Source organism: Quercus lobata, chromosome 10 (genome assembly GCF_001633185.2).
Source record: "Quercus lobata isolate SW786 chromosome 10, ValleyOak3.0 Primary Assembly, whole genome shotgun sequence".
Lineage (NCBI taxonomy): Eukaryota > Viridiplantae > Streptophyta > Magnoliopsida > Fagales > Fagaceae > Quercus > Quercus lobata.
This window is the reverse complement of record NC_044913.1, coordinates 36,091,252-36,105,275: the sequence shown is the minus strand read 5'-3', so window position 1 is coordinate 36,105,275 and position 14,024 is coordinate 36,091,252. Positions and strand designations below refer to the sequence as shown.

The 14,024-nt window shown below is 38.6% G+C and overlaps 2 protein-coding genes across 2 annotated transcripts; both read left to right on the top strand.

The window, feature by feature from the left end:
• Nucleotides 1-11,240: 11,240 nt before the first annotated feature.
• On the top strand, nucleotides 11,241-12,470 carry LOC115964686. Its single transcript, XM_031083947.1, has 4 exons — nucleotides 11,241-11,384; nucleotides 11,484-11,588; nucleotides 11,700-11,894; nucleotides 11,955-12,470. The coding sequence occupies exons 1-4, from the start codon at nucleotides 11,241-11,243 to the stop codon at nucleotides 12,468-12,470; spliced, it is 960 nt and encodes a 319-aa protein (XP_030939807.1).
• Nucleotides 12,471-12,501: 31 nt separating this feature from the next.
• Nucleotides 12,502-12,906, top strand: LOC115964685 (uncharacterized mitochondrial protein AtMg00310-like). Its single transcript, XM_031083946.1, has one exon. It carries the CDS (start codon nucleotides 12,502-12,504, stop codon nucleotides 12,904-12,906), a length of 405 nt encoding a protein of 134 aa, XP_030939806.1.
• Nucleotides 12,907-14,024: the final 1,118 nt, after the last annotated feature.

Sequence of the window (14,024 nt, the reverse complement as noted above, 5' to 3'; positions counted from 1 at the left end):
ATTTCCTTTGTAGATTGTATGCATAAAATTTTTATGGATGTGGTTGGAAATGAATGGACGATTTGTTTACATAAGTGGTTGGAATTGTATGGATGATTTGTTTATGAAAGTGGTTGTGAACAGGCACAATTTTATGATGAATAAACATGTAAAATTAGTATGGTTGTGAACAATTTTGCATGAGTTCTCAATTTAAGGCTACATGCATGCTTCAAATAACTTGATATATTAGATATCAAGTTACATTGCACGTAACTCGATTATAGGGAAATCAAGTTATTCACAAGACCCCTCTGGGCACTTGGATTCCTCCTAGATTGCATCTGGATCCCTCCTAGATTACATCTGGATTAGTCCAAAGTTCTGGACTGGACCTGGAACCAAAGGGAGTAACTCGAGTTTGTTGTTATTGAGTTACATTGCCCGTAACTCGATTATAGGGAAATCGAGTTATTCAGAAGACCCCTCTAGACACTTGGATTCTTCCTGGATTGCATTTGGATCAGTCCAAAGTTTTGGACTAGACCTAGAACCAAAGGGAGTAACTCGATTTTGTTGTTATTGAGTTACATGCAATGTAACTCAATTATAGAGAAATTGAGTTATGCACAATACCCCCCTAGATAGTTGGATTCCTCCTGGATTACATCTGGATTAATCCAAAGTTCTGGACTAGACCTGGATCTAAAAGGGCATAATTCGATTTTGTTGTTATTGAGGTACTTAGTAACTCAATTCTTCAATCATCGAGTTACATGTAACTCGATGACTTATAAATTGAGTTATGCCCTAACCCACAATGATAAGTTCACCATTTCTGCAAAATCTATTGCAATTGAAGTGCAAATTTTTTATTGCTCTTGACACATCTGGCAAGAATCGACAATTTCCCACGCAAATTCTTCGAAGATTTTATGCAATAAGACTCTGTTAACCGTTATTGTCTTTAAAATTACATATGGTGGTGCATTATTCTCCAAGTTTTGTTCTCAATTTAAAACTTCATTGTTTATGTAGATTGTGATGAAATTGGGTGTTTGGCTCTGAAATGCTTAATGGGTTAGGAAATATGAATGTTGTTTGCCTGTTTAATACTATGTAGTTGCAAAAAGTACATTAGATTTTGTTGAAAACTAAAAATCTAGGGCTGATAATGCATGCTTGGCAATTTGGAGATTTCATGATTATGGGTGCAAATGTTAGAATTGGTTAATGGGCTCTTGTGTATACATGCGAAATTGGGGATTTTCATAAACGTGGGTGTTTTGTTCTATACCGGTCATTGCAAACTTAGTTGTTGATAGGTTCTATACCTTTCATGGCTTTAATAGTTGGGTTTGGTATAGCATATTATGTTGATGGATTAGCAAAACCAAGACGAAAATAAAAAATATAATATATGAACGTGCAATTGGGAAATGAGTACGAGTTTGTGCATATATATTTGTCCCCGTGGCTGTTTGTGTGTTGGTGGATGAGAAAGTGTGAACAAATTTAAACGAAGTTGGGAAATGAATATTTAGTGCTGAAACATTCATTGTTACTTTGATGAGTATTTTTGGAAGTAATTTTCCCCCTTTAAGCTATTGTTAATAATTGTTTAAGACTTTGATTAGTATTGTTTCCTAATCAAGATGACTGTCGAATATATTTAGGGTTTACCGAAATAGTACTTCATGCATAATGCGTGTCTATGCATGTTCTACAGTAGGAGGATTAGAATGTGGGTGTTGTGTTTAACTCTTCGTAATGCAGTTTTTGGAGTTTTTGGTTTTGTTTTTTTGTTAGCTGATCATGTTTTTATTGCTGACCATTAGTTAGTTATGGCTCTGAGGAGGGCTAAGAGGGGAAAATCCAAAGCTGCATCCGAACTTGAAGTGGTGTTTGATCAATTAAGGTTTGAAACACACGAGGATGAGCAAAACCTTTGAAACCTTGATTAAGTTTAGGTCTATTTGGTGAGAAAGGCAAATCAATGTAGATGAATTGCATCCTTCTATTCGTGGGAATCTACACTCTAGGCATTGGCTGTCTCTGTGCATAAATATACAACCCTCTCCAGCTAACTCAATTAGAGAGTTCTATTTGAATCTCTCGATGTATAAGGATGTTCACAATGGTCATTAGTTGACATCATGGATACGTAGTGAAAGGTTTACAATAACTAGGGACGTCGTATCCGAAGCTCTTGATATACCTTGTGTTTGTAGACCTACTTATCCATACTTTGAGTCTCCTTGTATTAATGATGTTATGGATGTTCTTTGTGGAAGATCAGTCACTTGGGGTTCTGACCTAAGTATTAGCTCAAGTGAGTTAACTGAGCTTAATTATATCTTCTTTAGGATAGCTTGTCACAACATCTTTCCTATCTCTCATGTCCATACAATCCCTATAGATGGGCATTTCTTTCTTTACGCCCTCATCACCGATAGCTCCATTTGTTTTCCTTCCCTTTTCATTGAAATCATTGTGAAGGTGCGTAGGAGCAAGTATAAGAGGCATGGTCTGTTCTGTCCAGTTTTCATCCATAGGGTTCTCAAATACTTAAGATTACAGAACTTTCCCTCCCAAGAGTTGGTCCACATCCTTGCCCCCATAGAAGCCAAATTTCAAAAACAACGAAATGCCCAAAAGAATTTTGTCAACCCCAGTGTTGGTTCATCCAAGAGACCACGAGTACGGTCTACTGCTGGAGATGTTCCAAATAAGGACATGTGTGGGGATCCCACAACTGCTGTTGCCGAGGTTGGTGATGACGAGGTAGATGTTCACATTGCTGCTGTAGCGCATACAGGCCCACCTCTTCCCTCTCTTCGTGCTATGATGGAGACTGTTATGACAACTCAGGCAGCCTATGGGATGGTCTTCTTGCCGAGGTTGCAGCTTTGTGAGCAGACTTGGCTGACTATAGATTTCTTGTTCCACCTTCTCCACCATCTGACTCTTGATGATTGCCATTGGTCACTGTACTTAGGGAAGACAAAGTTTTTGTAGTTATTGTAGCATATTTGGAAAATTACATGACAGTTCTGTGTGGTGACTTTCAGCCAGTTGTTATTTTAGTGGCATTTTGAAGAACATGGTATCTATGGAAAGTAATTTGATATATTAACATGATGGTTAGTTTCATTCCCATCATTATTATTATTAGTATTATTGAAATGGTTCTAACTGTAAGAATCTTTTATGTTACTATGTGATTCTATATAATATCAAGTAGATCCAAAAATGTAAATAAGATTTATTTCATAATTCTTTACAGCATTCACATGTTATTAGATTATAGTAATTATTAATACAAATTGAAGGTTTGTGAAAGCACAGTTGGTTTACAACAGTTGGTTTACAAGGTTTGATATTGCCAATGAACCACCTAGGAGATTTTTCTTGGAGTAATGGATTAAGCTAGCCAAGGAAGTTCAGGCAACTGTTTTTATTGAAGGTTTTGCTTTTCAGTCATATATTTTCTACTGATTGACCTCTCCTTTTTTATGTATGGGTTTAATATTGGATATTATTGTCCCTCTTAAATCAACATTTATATTATTTTGAATTTGGTCCCCGTGTGGACTGTACCTCATGCATCATATTTTCATTATGAAATTTATTAATGAACCCTTACAGTACAGTCAGTTTACACAATATTAATGAGATAACAGTAAAATATGTTTAGCTCATGCTTTGCATAACAATAATAAAAAAAAATTAATAAAAATAGAGCGACACTTGGCACGACCTCATGCACTCCCACATTAGGTCTAAGGGTTTTTTTTTTTTTTTTTTTTTTATGAAATATTAGTTGTTTTTATTTCATGCTATGGAATGGAGTATATGAATGTTAATCTTATAGAAGTCTTATAATGCTATTCAGTATCATTTCTTCAACGTGTTGTTCAATTGGTCCATGCATTGCATGGGTTAGTGACCAGTAATAGTCATAATAACTACAACAGTAATAATAAATACAACGGGGTAACTCACATGATAACTTTAAATTCCCACCGAACCTCAAAGAGCATAAATAGTATCATTCCAAATAATAATAATAATAATAAATAGAGTAACTCAATACGCCAGCTACTTTTGCGCCAAGTCTAGTCCTATCAAATTGCTTCACGTGAATATGTACGCAAACTTTCTCACAGTACCCTCATCAGCTTGTTACTATTACCCCGATTCCAGTCATATCAAACCGAATCACATGAATGCAATTCAAATGACTAATGTGGCCAACTTTTCCACTACTATGAAACAGCTTCTAATAGTTTCACCATGCTCACTGAGATAGAAACACATTTACGTGATTAATTACACATGCTTCTACACTACACTGCATGGACCTACCGTTGTTGCACCAAGACCAGTCATGTCAACCACATCAGACACACCACACACGCCAACAAATGTTACGGTTGAGTCGAGTCAATTTCTCAATTATGTGTGTACTGTTCGACATCCCATCATTGTTCCACCTTGTCCAGTTAGATCAAACACAAGCCCTACTATCGTTCTCACGTGTATACTTCTGTTACCTGATGCACTTCACTGCATCAGCTCGGGATTGCTGCACCAAGTCTAGTCATATCAAGTGAACAACCTACATGTACCAATTACTATCATGCAGTTGAGCTTACTCCTGTACCAATTATGAACTGTTGCACCCAGTGTAGTCATATCAATTAATCAAGCTAACTCATGTACCAATTACTATTAATTAAACAATTTGCACATGGCCGATACTACCACACCATACAGTTGCCCATGCAATCCTTCTATATATAGTCATGTAAGCATCACATCTAGATATACCTCAGTCAAATTCACCTTTTGCAATGCTGATGTGCAACTGGCTCCTTCCCCATTTTCCTGATAACTACAGGAGGGAGAGAGATAATGATGAGAGGGAATATTATGCAGGACTATGGCGAGAATGGAAGTACCGCATGAATGAGTCCAACTCTCTATATAATGATCTCCTTCTACTTAGGGCACATTTGGTGGACCGAGTCTCGCTGACAATGCCAAGGGGAAACATGGAGCAATGTAGGCAGGCTATGGCCAAAATCCGAAAGGAAAACAACCTGATGTTCCTTCGTAGGTGCAGGTATCACTTGCTGCAACTTGCAGAAAAGCAAGCCACTGCAACCAACAGGCAGTTCACCCCAACAGAACGTAATAGTATCCTCAGCTACGAGGACTACCTATCAAAATGAATATCTATGTACTACATCGCCTAGCTAGGTTCTATGTGGGGTGCGTACTATCTCTAGAATTATGTTATCAATGTTGGTAATGCCAGTTGGTCAATATGCAGGTCATGCATATTGATGGCATCTTGCGTAGGAAAATTTAGGTATTATGTACGTGTTATGCATCTAATAATTTGCCTACCTTTTTGCTATAAGTATTCATTCAAGATTACACATCAAACGTGCATATTTGTGCAAACGATGATAAGGTTTACATAAACCCCTAACCATTGACACTGTTCCCTACACAGTATGAATACAACAACAATGACACACATACATCTAAAACATATATAAGGATAATAGTTATACATCAAAGTGCGAGTGGACCATAACACGATTACTCTTCATCTAACATCTCCACGTCCGACTGATAAATGTCTGCTGCAAGAAGTGATTGCATGTATCGTGCATGCACATGCAACATACACTCCACTAATTCTCGAATCTCCACTTAGGTCCGATATCGATTGAGGTGTATCTTCATTCGATTATTTTCTTCTCTTATGTGGCACAATGCTCTACGAAGTTCTTCTATAGTGTCTCTTGGCATCTACGATGCGAGTCACCAAGGCACTGGCAACTTATAACTGACCATCTCATCATAAAACATCTCTTTTTCACGGAGTAACCAGTCCCACTCTGCCCTCATGGTATTGTGGACCTGTGCACTATTTTGTAAGTTGAGATTGATTGGATAGCTAAATTCATCTTCTAGGACCCAGCAACGACCCATTGCGGTGAACACATCGTGTGACTTGTAGCAATAAGGGTCACCCATTGACGTTGACTACAATAACATCAAAAGATCGAGTTAGCAATGGGCATTAGCTATTAGTAAATAATGTATAGCTACATAACATGGTACACGACTAAGACAATTCTAAATTGATGTAGTTTTACATGCTAGATCTATCATGTGGCCCACAACATTAAAAAAAAAAAAAAAAAGAATAATCGTACAATGATGCATAATGCATGGCACTGTGAGAATCAGAAATGAGGATCTAGTCAAGCACACTGCAACTATGCAAATATAATTGACTTTTACTACTTTACACATGTGGAATACACTGTAACAATGGGAGCATGGGTACTCCTGTTCATGTAACGTTTTTCCAGTTTGTATTGACATGACAAGTCCTGATACTCATATATAAATTTTTTTATGATATTTGGACCATGAGATGAGCTTATAAATGCGCCATAATACTAAATGGATTATTTCTATCCCATTAACTTCTTCGACTGACTAAGCCATAAGTCGCAATGCCTCAAGCTCAAAACCTATGGTGCGAAACAAGTTTGGATCTACTTCAACAAATTCATCATCACAAGTTCCAGCAAAGCAACGACTACAGACATACAAAGACCACTATGGAGGGAAATGGGTTGGAAAGAAAAGAGATTTTGTTAATATTCCAATATATATGTACGAGAGTCTAGGAAGCGTTGGACACATCATGGTCGGTAGACTTGCACAACTGAGTACAGATACCACCGTAACAGAGTTCACCACAACAGAACAACCATGGTCAGAGCTATACGAGAAGAGGTGTGAGCTGGAGGTGTACTATTAATGGCATGGGTTACGAGTTCGTAAGGCACGGTCAGCCGAGTTACCTAGAGACAAACCTACCAACATACTTGCTCATCTTGAACAAAAGGATAATCAAATGCAAAGGTGACTAGACCGTTTTCATGCAGTCCAAAAGGCTAGGAAACATCTATCAGGGAAGGCGCAAGAGTGAGCAATCAAGTCTATTAATGATATTATTACTTTAGATGATGATAAAGATATTTCAGACTTCTCAGATTCAAGCAATGATGATTTCCAAAAACTCCTACCTACAAAGATTAGACGTTGTTGTTAATGACTAGACATTATGTGTAAGACGTAGTACTGTTGTTAATGTCTGACAATGATGATTATGTACGTTCAACTAAAGTATGGAATGCATTAATGCATGATATGTGAGTCCCACCACCTATGGACGCATATTAACAAATAATCTATAGGGAGACCAGCATACAATTTTATCTATAGTAATCATTTTTATTGCTTTTGCATTGCTGATTTGTTAATAAAAGCCTTCTAGAGTTATCAACATGGCCATAAATGCTACTTATCATATTCTTATAATTATGTGTTATCCTTCATTTCACTAACCATTTTATAACAATCTAAGAAAAATAAGGTATATAGTTGATTACTTCTTGCTATACTAAAGATTCTCATTCTCTTGTGATTAAAATTTACTACAACAAACAACCAAAATCACACCAATGTACTCACATAACACTCATTCAACCAAAAATAAAATAAAAATTCAGTACAATATCAAATGAAAATACCATTGCCATAAAGTTCTAGCATTGGTTTTTTACTTGAGGTGATAGAAATTTCAATTCAGTCCAGAAGCAGTTGTGGATCTGTGGAGCAGTAGTGGAATTCAGTTCAAACTGAAAGCAAGACAGTCTGAATGGGAGCAAATGTAAGGGTATAACATGAGCATAACTTGATTTTAGAGATATCGATTTTGCTTTATAACTTGATAATTTTATTGTTGGGTATATAACTCGATTTTACAATAATTGAGTTATGTACAGATTTTAAAAAAAAAAAAAATGAAAATGCCACACTGGCGAGCCAGCGTGGCAAAAATCTCATAAAAACTCAATTATAAGATCATCGAGTTTTACGCAGAACTCGATTATGGTAATGTCGAGTTTTAAAACATGGGCATATCCCTATATAGTTTGAGAAAGGGGGCAAAATGCTGGAAAGTTTGGCTGAAAGGGGTAAAACCCCATTTTGTCCCATAAAGTTTTCAGCAAAAGCCTAGATAAAGTGTTCTCAAATGAACACCGAAAGCATAGGTTTTTTTTTTTTTTTTCCCCTAAAATAAAAAAAATAAAAAAAAACCAATTAAAGCATGGGTATGCACTAATCTATGCATAGACTCAACACAACTCCTGCGTATACGCCCTCGCAACTGTGTATGTGTTTATGGCTAGTGGAGCTATTCATGGAAAGTTTTTATCGGAAATTAAGTTAAAATTCAAAACCCAATCTCACATAGCATAAGGATGAGTTCTGTACTCCACCAATAAAAGCACTACAAATCTCTAGATCAAAGAGTGAAGGGAGCTTTATTAGTTTATCTATCCTATGTGCTTCAAACTTAGAATTTTATTTTCATCAGAAAACCTCTCTTAGGTTGCTGGTCCACAAGTTGAAAGTTTTACTAATTCTTTTTGTGTTCTATGTGCTAGGTTTAGGGTTCTCTCTTCCTGACACCTGTAGAATTTAGTCCCTAGCCTAGTCTAGGTTTTCTTTTCCCTTCAGACTTAGGTAAGGTTGATAGGATGGAGTGTTTTGTGCATGCTATTGATGTTGTTGTTCTCTTCTATTGTGTTTTTGGTTGCTAGTTGCTTCGGTATGGCTGGACTAGAAGAGATGTGGGCTAGGTTTTCGCTGTCTAAAGAGGAAAAACGGGATGCTGATGTTGGTGGACAAGAGGAATCCATTATCCATCATTTGGCTGGAAAATTCTTCACAAAAAGGGTTGTAAACATTGATGCCGTGGCCCGTACTTTCAAACCCCTATGGAAACCTAGAGGTGAACTCAAAATCCGGGACGTAGGAGATAATATCCTACTATTTGAATTCAAGGATTGTTTGGACCTTGAACGTGTATTGGAATTCGAACCTTGGTCATATGACAAGAGTTTGGTGGTGTTTCAAAGAGCTTTAGATGTTGAGTCTGCCCCTTCACTCGACTTTACTCGATCCTCATTTAGGATTTAGATTCATAATGTACCTGACCATCTTTTAATGCAGGAAACTGGTGAATCCGTAGGAAAAACTTTAGGCAAGGTGTTACAAGTGGCTAACCCGGAAGACGAAGGGGCTGATGGTGAATTTTTGGGAGTCCGAATTAATTTAGATATTTCGCGGCCACTTCCTCGATGCTTTAACCTTTGGGTTGAGCAGAAACTTATGGGATGGGTGGGTATTAAGTTTGAGTAGCTTCCAAATTTTTGCTATTGGTGTGGTCGAGTAAGTCATAGCGACAAGGATTGCGAGAAATGGCTTTGTAGTAAGGGAAGATTAAGGAAGGAAGATCAAGAGTATGGAGAATGGTTGTGGGCTAATTTTGTTAGGGTAGTGCGTAAGACAGTGGCAATTATTTCGGGGAATTCTCGTCGACAAGCTCCTTGGAAGAAGCAGTCCAATGTGCCAAACCAATCTCGTAGCAATGCCAACATTACGCCCATGCAAGCTGTCCCTAGTGATGGTCACGATGTAACAAGAAGGAGGGAGGGAAGTGTGTTCGAAGAGGTGGATTCCTTTCTGCGTCCTTCAACGGTTGTGGAGGTTGGGTAGGTTGAGAACTTGAGTACTGAGATGGTGCATGAAGCTCGGTTAGAGAAGGTTATTGTGGGACGTACCCTCTCTGAAACTGAGGCCTCACAGGTACCTTGTGTTAAGTAAGATTGTCAAGCTAAGACTACGGCCCATGCAGTTCGGTTATATTCATTGGTTGATGATGATTTATCATAGACAACGGGGCCTACACTCTTAACTAAGGCATGGAAGAGGTTAGCTCGTGAAGTGGACAAGGTTACTAAGGATAACACTTCAGATATTGGGGCTTTGACAGTGGATAATAACATTAACTTTGGGAAGAAACGCATGAGCATAGACTTTGAGGATCATATGGAGAGTAAGAAGTTTTGTATGGATCTCCATAAGGGTGAGGAGGAACAAACTTTTGAGGTGGTGGCTGCAAGACAGCACCATTGGGCATTATGAGTTGCTTAAGCTGGAACTATCGTAGGCTTGGGAACCCACAGACAGAGGATGAGCTTGTTGCCCTAGTGACAGCAAAAGATCCTAAATTAGTTTTCTTAATGGAAACTAAAGTCGAAAATATATTCTAGAAAGGGTTGGTAGAAGGATTCAATTTACTAATCTTTTTGTTGTTCCTCGTGTCAATACAGGTGGTGGCCTTGCTTTGTATTGGAAGTCTGATTTGGATGTGGATGTGCAAACTTTCTTTGACTGTCACATTGATGTTATTGTCAACAAGGAGTGGATGACACTTGGCGTTTCACAAGTTTCTATGGAGATCCTAATACTACCAGTCGGGAAAACTCTTGGGGTTTACTTCGGACTTTAAGCCACCGATTTAATTTTCCTTGGGTTTGCATGGGTGATTTTAATGAAATTTTTTTTTATAATGAGAAGATGGGGTGGTTGGACAGGCCAGAATGACAAATGCAGGGGTTTAGGGATGCTTTGGATTATTGTCATCTGAAGGATCTTGGCTTTAATGGATTTCCTTACCCTTGGTGTAACCGTAGACCTGGTGCTCAGAATACGTGGATTCGTCTGGATAGGGGTGTGGCAACTATTGAATGGATTCTTCGCTTTCCTACAACCCAAATTCATCATTTAGAAGCCTTCCATTCTTATCATAAACCGTTGTTGTTATGTTCAGATTATGAATTTAAGCAGTTTTATAGGAAAGGGAGGCCTTTTCGTTTTGAAGCCATGTGGTTAAAAGATAGCACTTGTGAAGAGGTGATAAAAATTCATTGGGTGGTCATATGATATCTAATGAGGTGTGGAGTTTTAATAGGAAGATTTTGGGCTGCCAAGTTAGTTTGACATAATGGAATAAAAAGTTTTTTAGGCATGTTCGAAATACCCTGGCAAAGAAGCTCCGAGAACTTAATCATGCATAGGAGGTGGGTTGTTATGTCATAAATCTGGGGAGGATTTATAAATTACAAGTTGAGATTTAGAAGCTAAAAATTCAAGAAGAGAGCATGTGGAAGCAGTAGTCCCACAATGCTTGGCTCAAGGAGGGTGATAGCAACACTCGTTACTTTCATTGTCGGGCAAATCAACGCAACAAACGTAACTTCATAGCTGGGTTGGAGGATAGTGCCAATGAGTGGGTGGAGGATGAAGGCTGAATGGGTGCCATTGTTGAGGAATATTTTCAATCCATTTTTACCTCCTCTGAGCCATCTAAGTTTGAGAGTATTTTGCAAGGGATTCATCCAGCTATCTCCAAGGATGTTGCTGGTTTTTTAAGTTGTGAGTTTCATGCAGATGAGGTTTGGGCTGCACTTAAACAGATGGCTCCTCTTACTGCTCTTGGTCCCGATGGGATGTCACCCATTTTTTATAAGTCTTTCTGACATATTGTGGGAGAGGATGTTACTGCTGTGGTGCTTAAAGCTCTTAATTTAGGTGTGATTCTGGAATCCCTTAATTCTACTTTTATTGCTCTTATTCCAAAAGTAAAGCAACCAAGGAAGGTATCTGATTTTCGTCCTATAAGTTTATACAATGTGGTCTATAAACTAATTTCAAAGGTTTTGGTAAACCAGCTGAAAAAAATTTTAGCTAATGCTATTCCTGAATTTCAGAGTGCTTTTTTGTCCGAAAGGCTTATTTCTGATAATGTGTTAGTCACTTTTGAAACGTTACACTACCTTAAAAGAAAGACACAGGGGAAGTTGGGTTATATGGCTCTCAAACTTGATATGAGCAAAGCGTACAATTGGGTAGAGTTGGAATTCTTGGAGAAAACCATGCGGCATTTAGGGCTGGAGGATAGAATGGTAAGCCTTATTATGTCTTGTATAATTTCTGTTTCTTATTCTGTGCTTCATAATGGGCAGCCGGTTGGGTCTATTAAGCCGGAGCGAGGATTATGCCAAGGTGATCCTTTATCACCTTACCTTTTCCTTAAGTGCGCTACGGGGCTTCAAAGTTTGTTACATACAGCTAAAATGGAGGGGCACATCCAAGGAGTGGCTATTTGTCGGAATGGACCAAGGGTTTCTCACTTGTTTTTTGCTGATGATAGTGTGCTTTTTTGTCGGGCAAAAGAGGAGGAATGTCAGAAGATTTTGGATATTTTGGCTACTTATGAGAGAGGGTTGGGTCAGAAAATTAATAGAGACAAAACTAATATTTTTTTCAGCACTAATACTTCTTCTGATATGCAGTCTTGTATTCAAATTATTTTGGGTGTTCTAGCCATTCGGCAATATGAGAAGTATTTGGATTTGCCAGCATTTGTGGGAAGGGCCAAGAAGCAAAGTTTTATCTATATAAAGGAAAGGGTTTGGAAAAAAACTTCAAGGGTGGAAGCAGAAGTTATTGTCTCAAGCAAGTCAAGAGGTGCTAATTAAAGCAGTCATTCAAGCAATTTCGACGTACACTATGAGTTGTTTTAAGCTCCCTAAGGGTCTAATAAAGGAATTGGAAGTCATGATACAAAAATTTTGGTGGGGAAATCGCAGTGGCTCTAGGAAGACCCATTGGGTTAAATGGGATAGGCTTTGCGAAGCTAAGGAGGTTGGAGGAATGGGCTTCAAAGAAATTGAGAAGTTTAATGATGCTTTATTGGCTAAGCAAGTTTGGCAAATGATAAATAATCCTAATTCGCTTTGTCATCGTGTTTTTAAGGCGAGGTTTTTTCCAGATTATTCTATTCTTGAAGCTAGGGAGTCTATTGTAGGTTCCTATGCATGGAAAAGCCTTCTTAGTGTAAGGGATGTTATTCGACAATGGATGATTTGGCGTGTAGGGAATGGTAAATCTGTGCGGATTAAAGGAGATCATTGACTGCCAAACGAAGCTTGTTGCTCTGTTATTTCGCCCTTGCCTTAGTTGGCTGATGATACAAGAGTTAGTTTCCTTATTGACCAAGACAGATTTGCGTGGAAGGAATCGATGGTTAAGGAGCTTTTTCTCCCTCACGAAGTTGACATTATTTTGGGAATTCCTCTGAGTTTTCGGCGTCCACCTGATCGTATTGCTTGGGCTCATACTCCTTCGGGTATGTTTTCTACTAGTAGTGCTTACAAACTAATTGTTTCAGGTGCTTCTACTTCTACTTCTACTTCTACTGCAAGTAGCTCCAATTTGGACAATCAAAGGAAATTTTGGAAGGTCTTGTGGCAACTAAGGGTTCCTAATAAAATCAAGCTTTTTGTGTGGAGGGCCTGTAATGATGCTCTACCAACTGTGGAAAATTTGCATCAAAAGCATATTGCTCCATCTGATCGGTGTAATCTCTGTCAAGAGCAGTTTGAGGAAGTTGTGCATGCTCTTTGGCTATGTAAGGACATCTCGAGAGTTTGGTTGTCTCTAGAGTGGTTTCACCAAGCGGTTCCGGCTCAACCTGTAAGTTTTCATGAGCTCCTATCTAAGTTCATGCATTGTTGAGAGGAGTATTGTGCTGAGATTTTTGTCATTACTACGTGAAGCATTTGGAATCATCGAAATGCGTTGCATTTTGGGCGAAACGCTCTCCCTGTGGATCATATTTGCAGCAGCGCTAGTAGTTTTTACAGGAGTTTTTGGCTTCCCAAGAAGAGGAGTTGGTCCTTCCCTGCCCTCCACCCTTGCAACGATGGTGTCCTCCGGCGCCTGACATTTTTAAGGTTAATTTCGATGCAGCGTTCTTTCGGTCTTCAAACTCGGCTAGCTTAGGTGTGATTGTGCACGACAGTAGTGGCGCAACTGTTGGAGCACTCTCTGTTCCCATTTCTCTTGGTTGTTCAGTGGCTGAGTTGGAAGCGTTAGCCTGTCTTAGGGCTATTCAGTTTGCGCTTGAGATTGGCAGAGTGGTTTTTGAAGGGGATTCAGCTGTTGTTATTGATGCTCTTTGACATGGGTCAAGTGAGCTCGCCAGCTATGAGAATGTTCTGGATGATATTCGAGTTCAAGTTTCTGCTTTC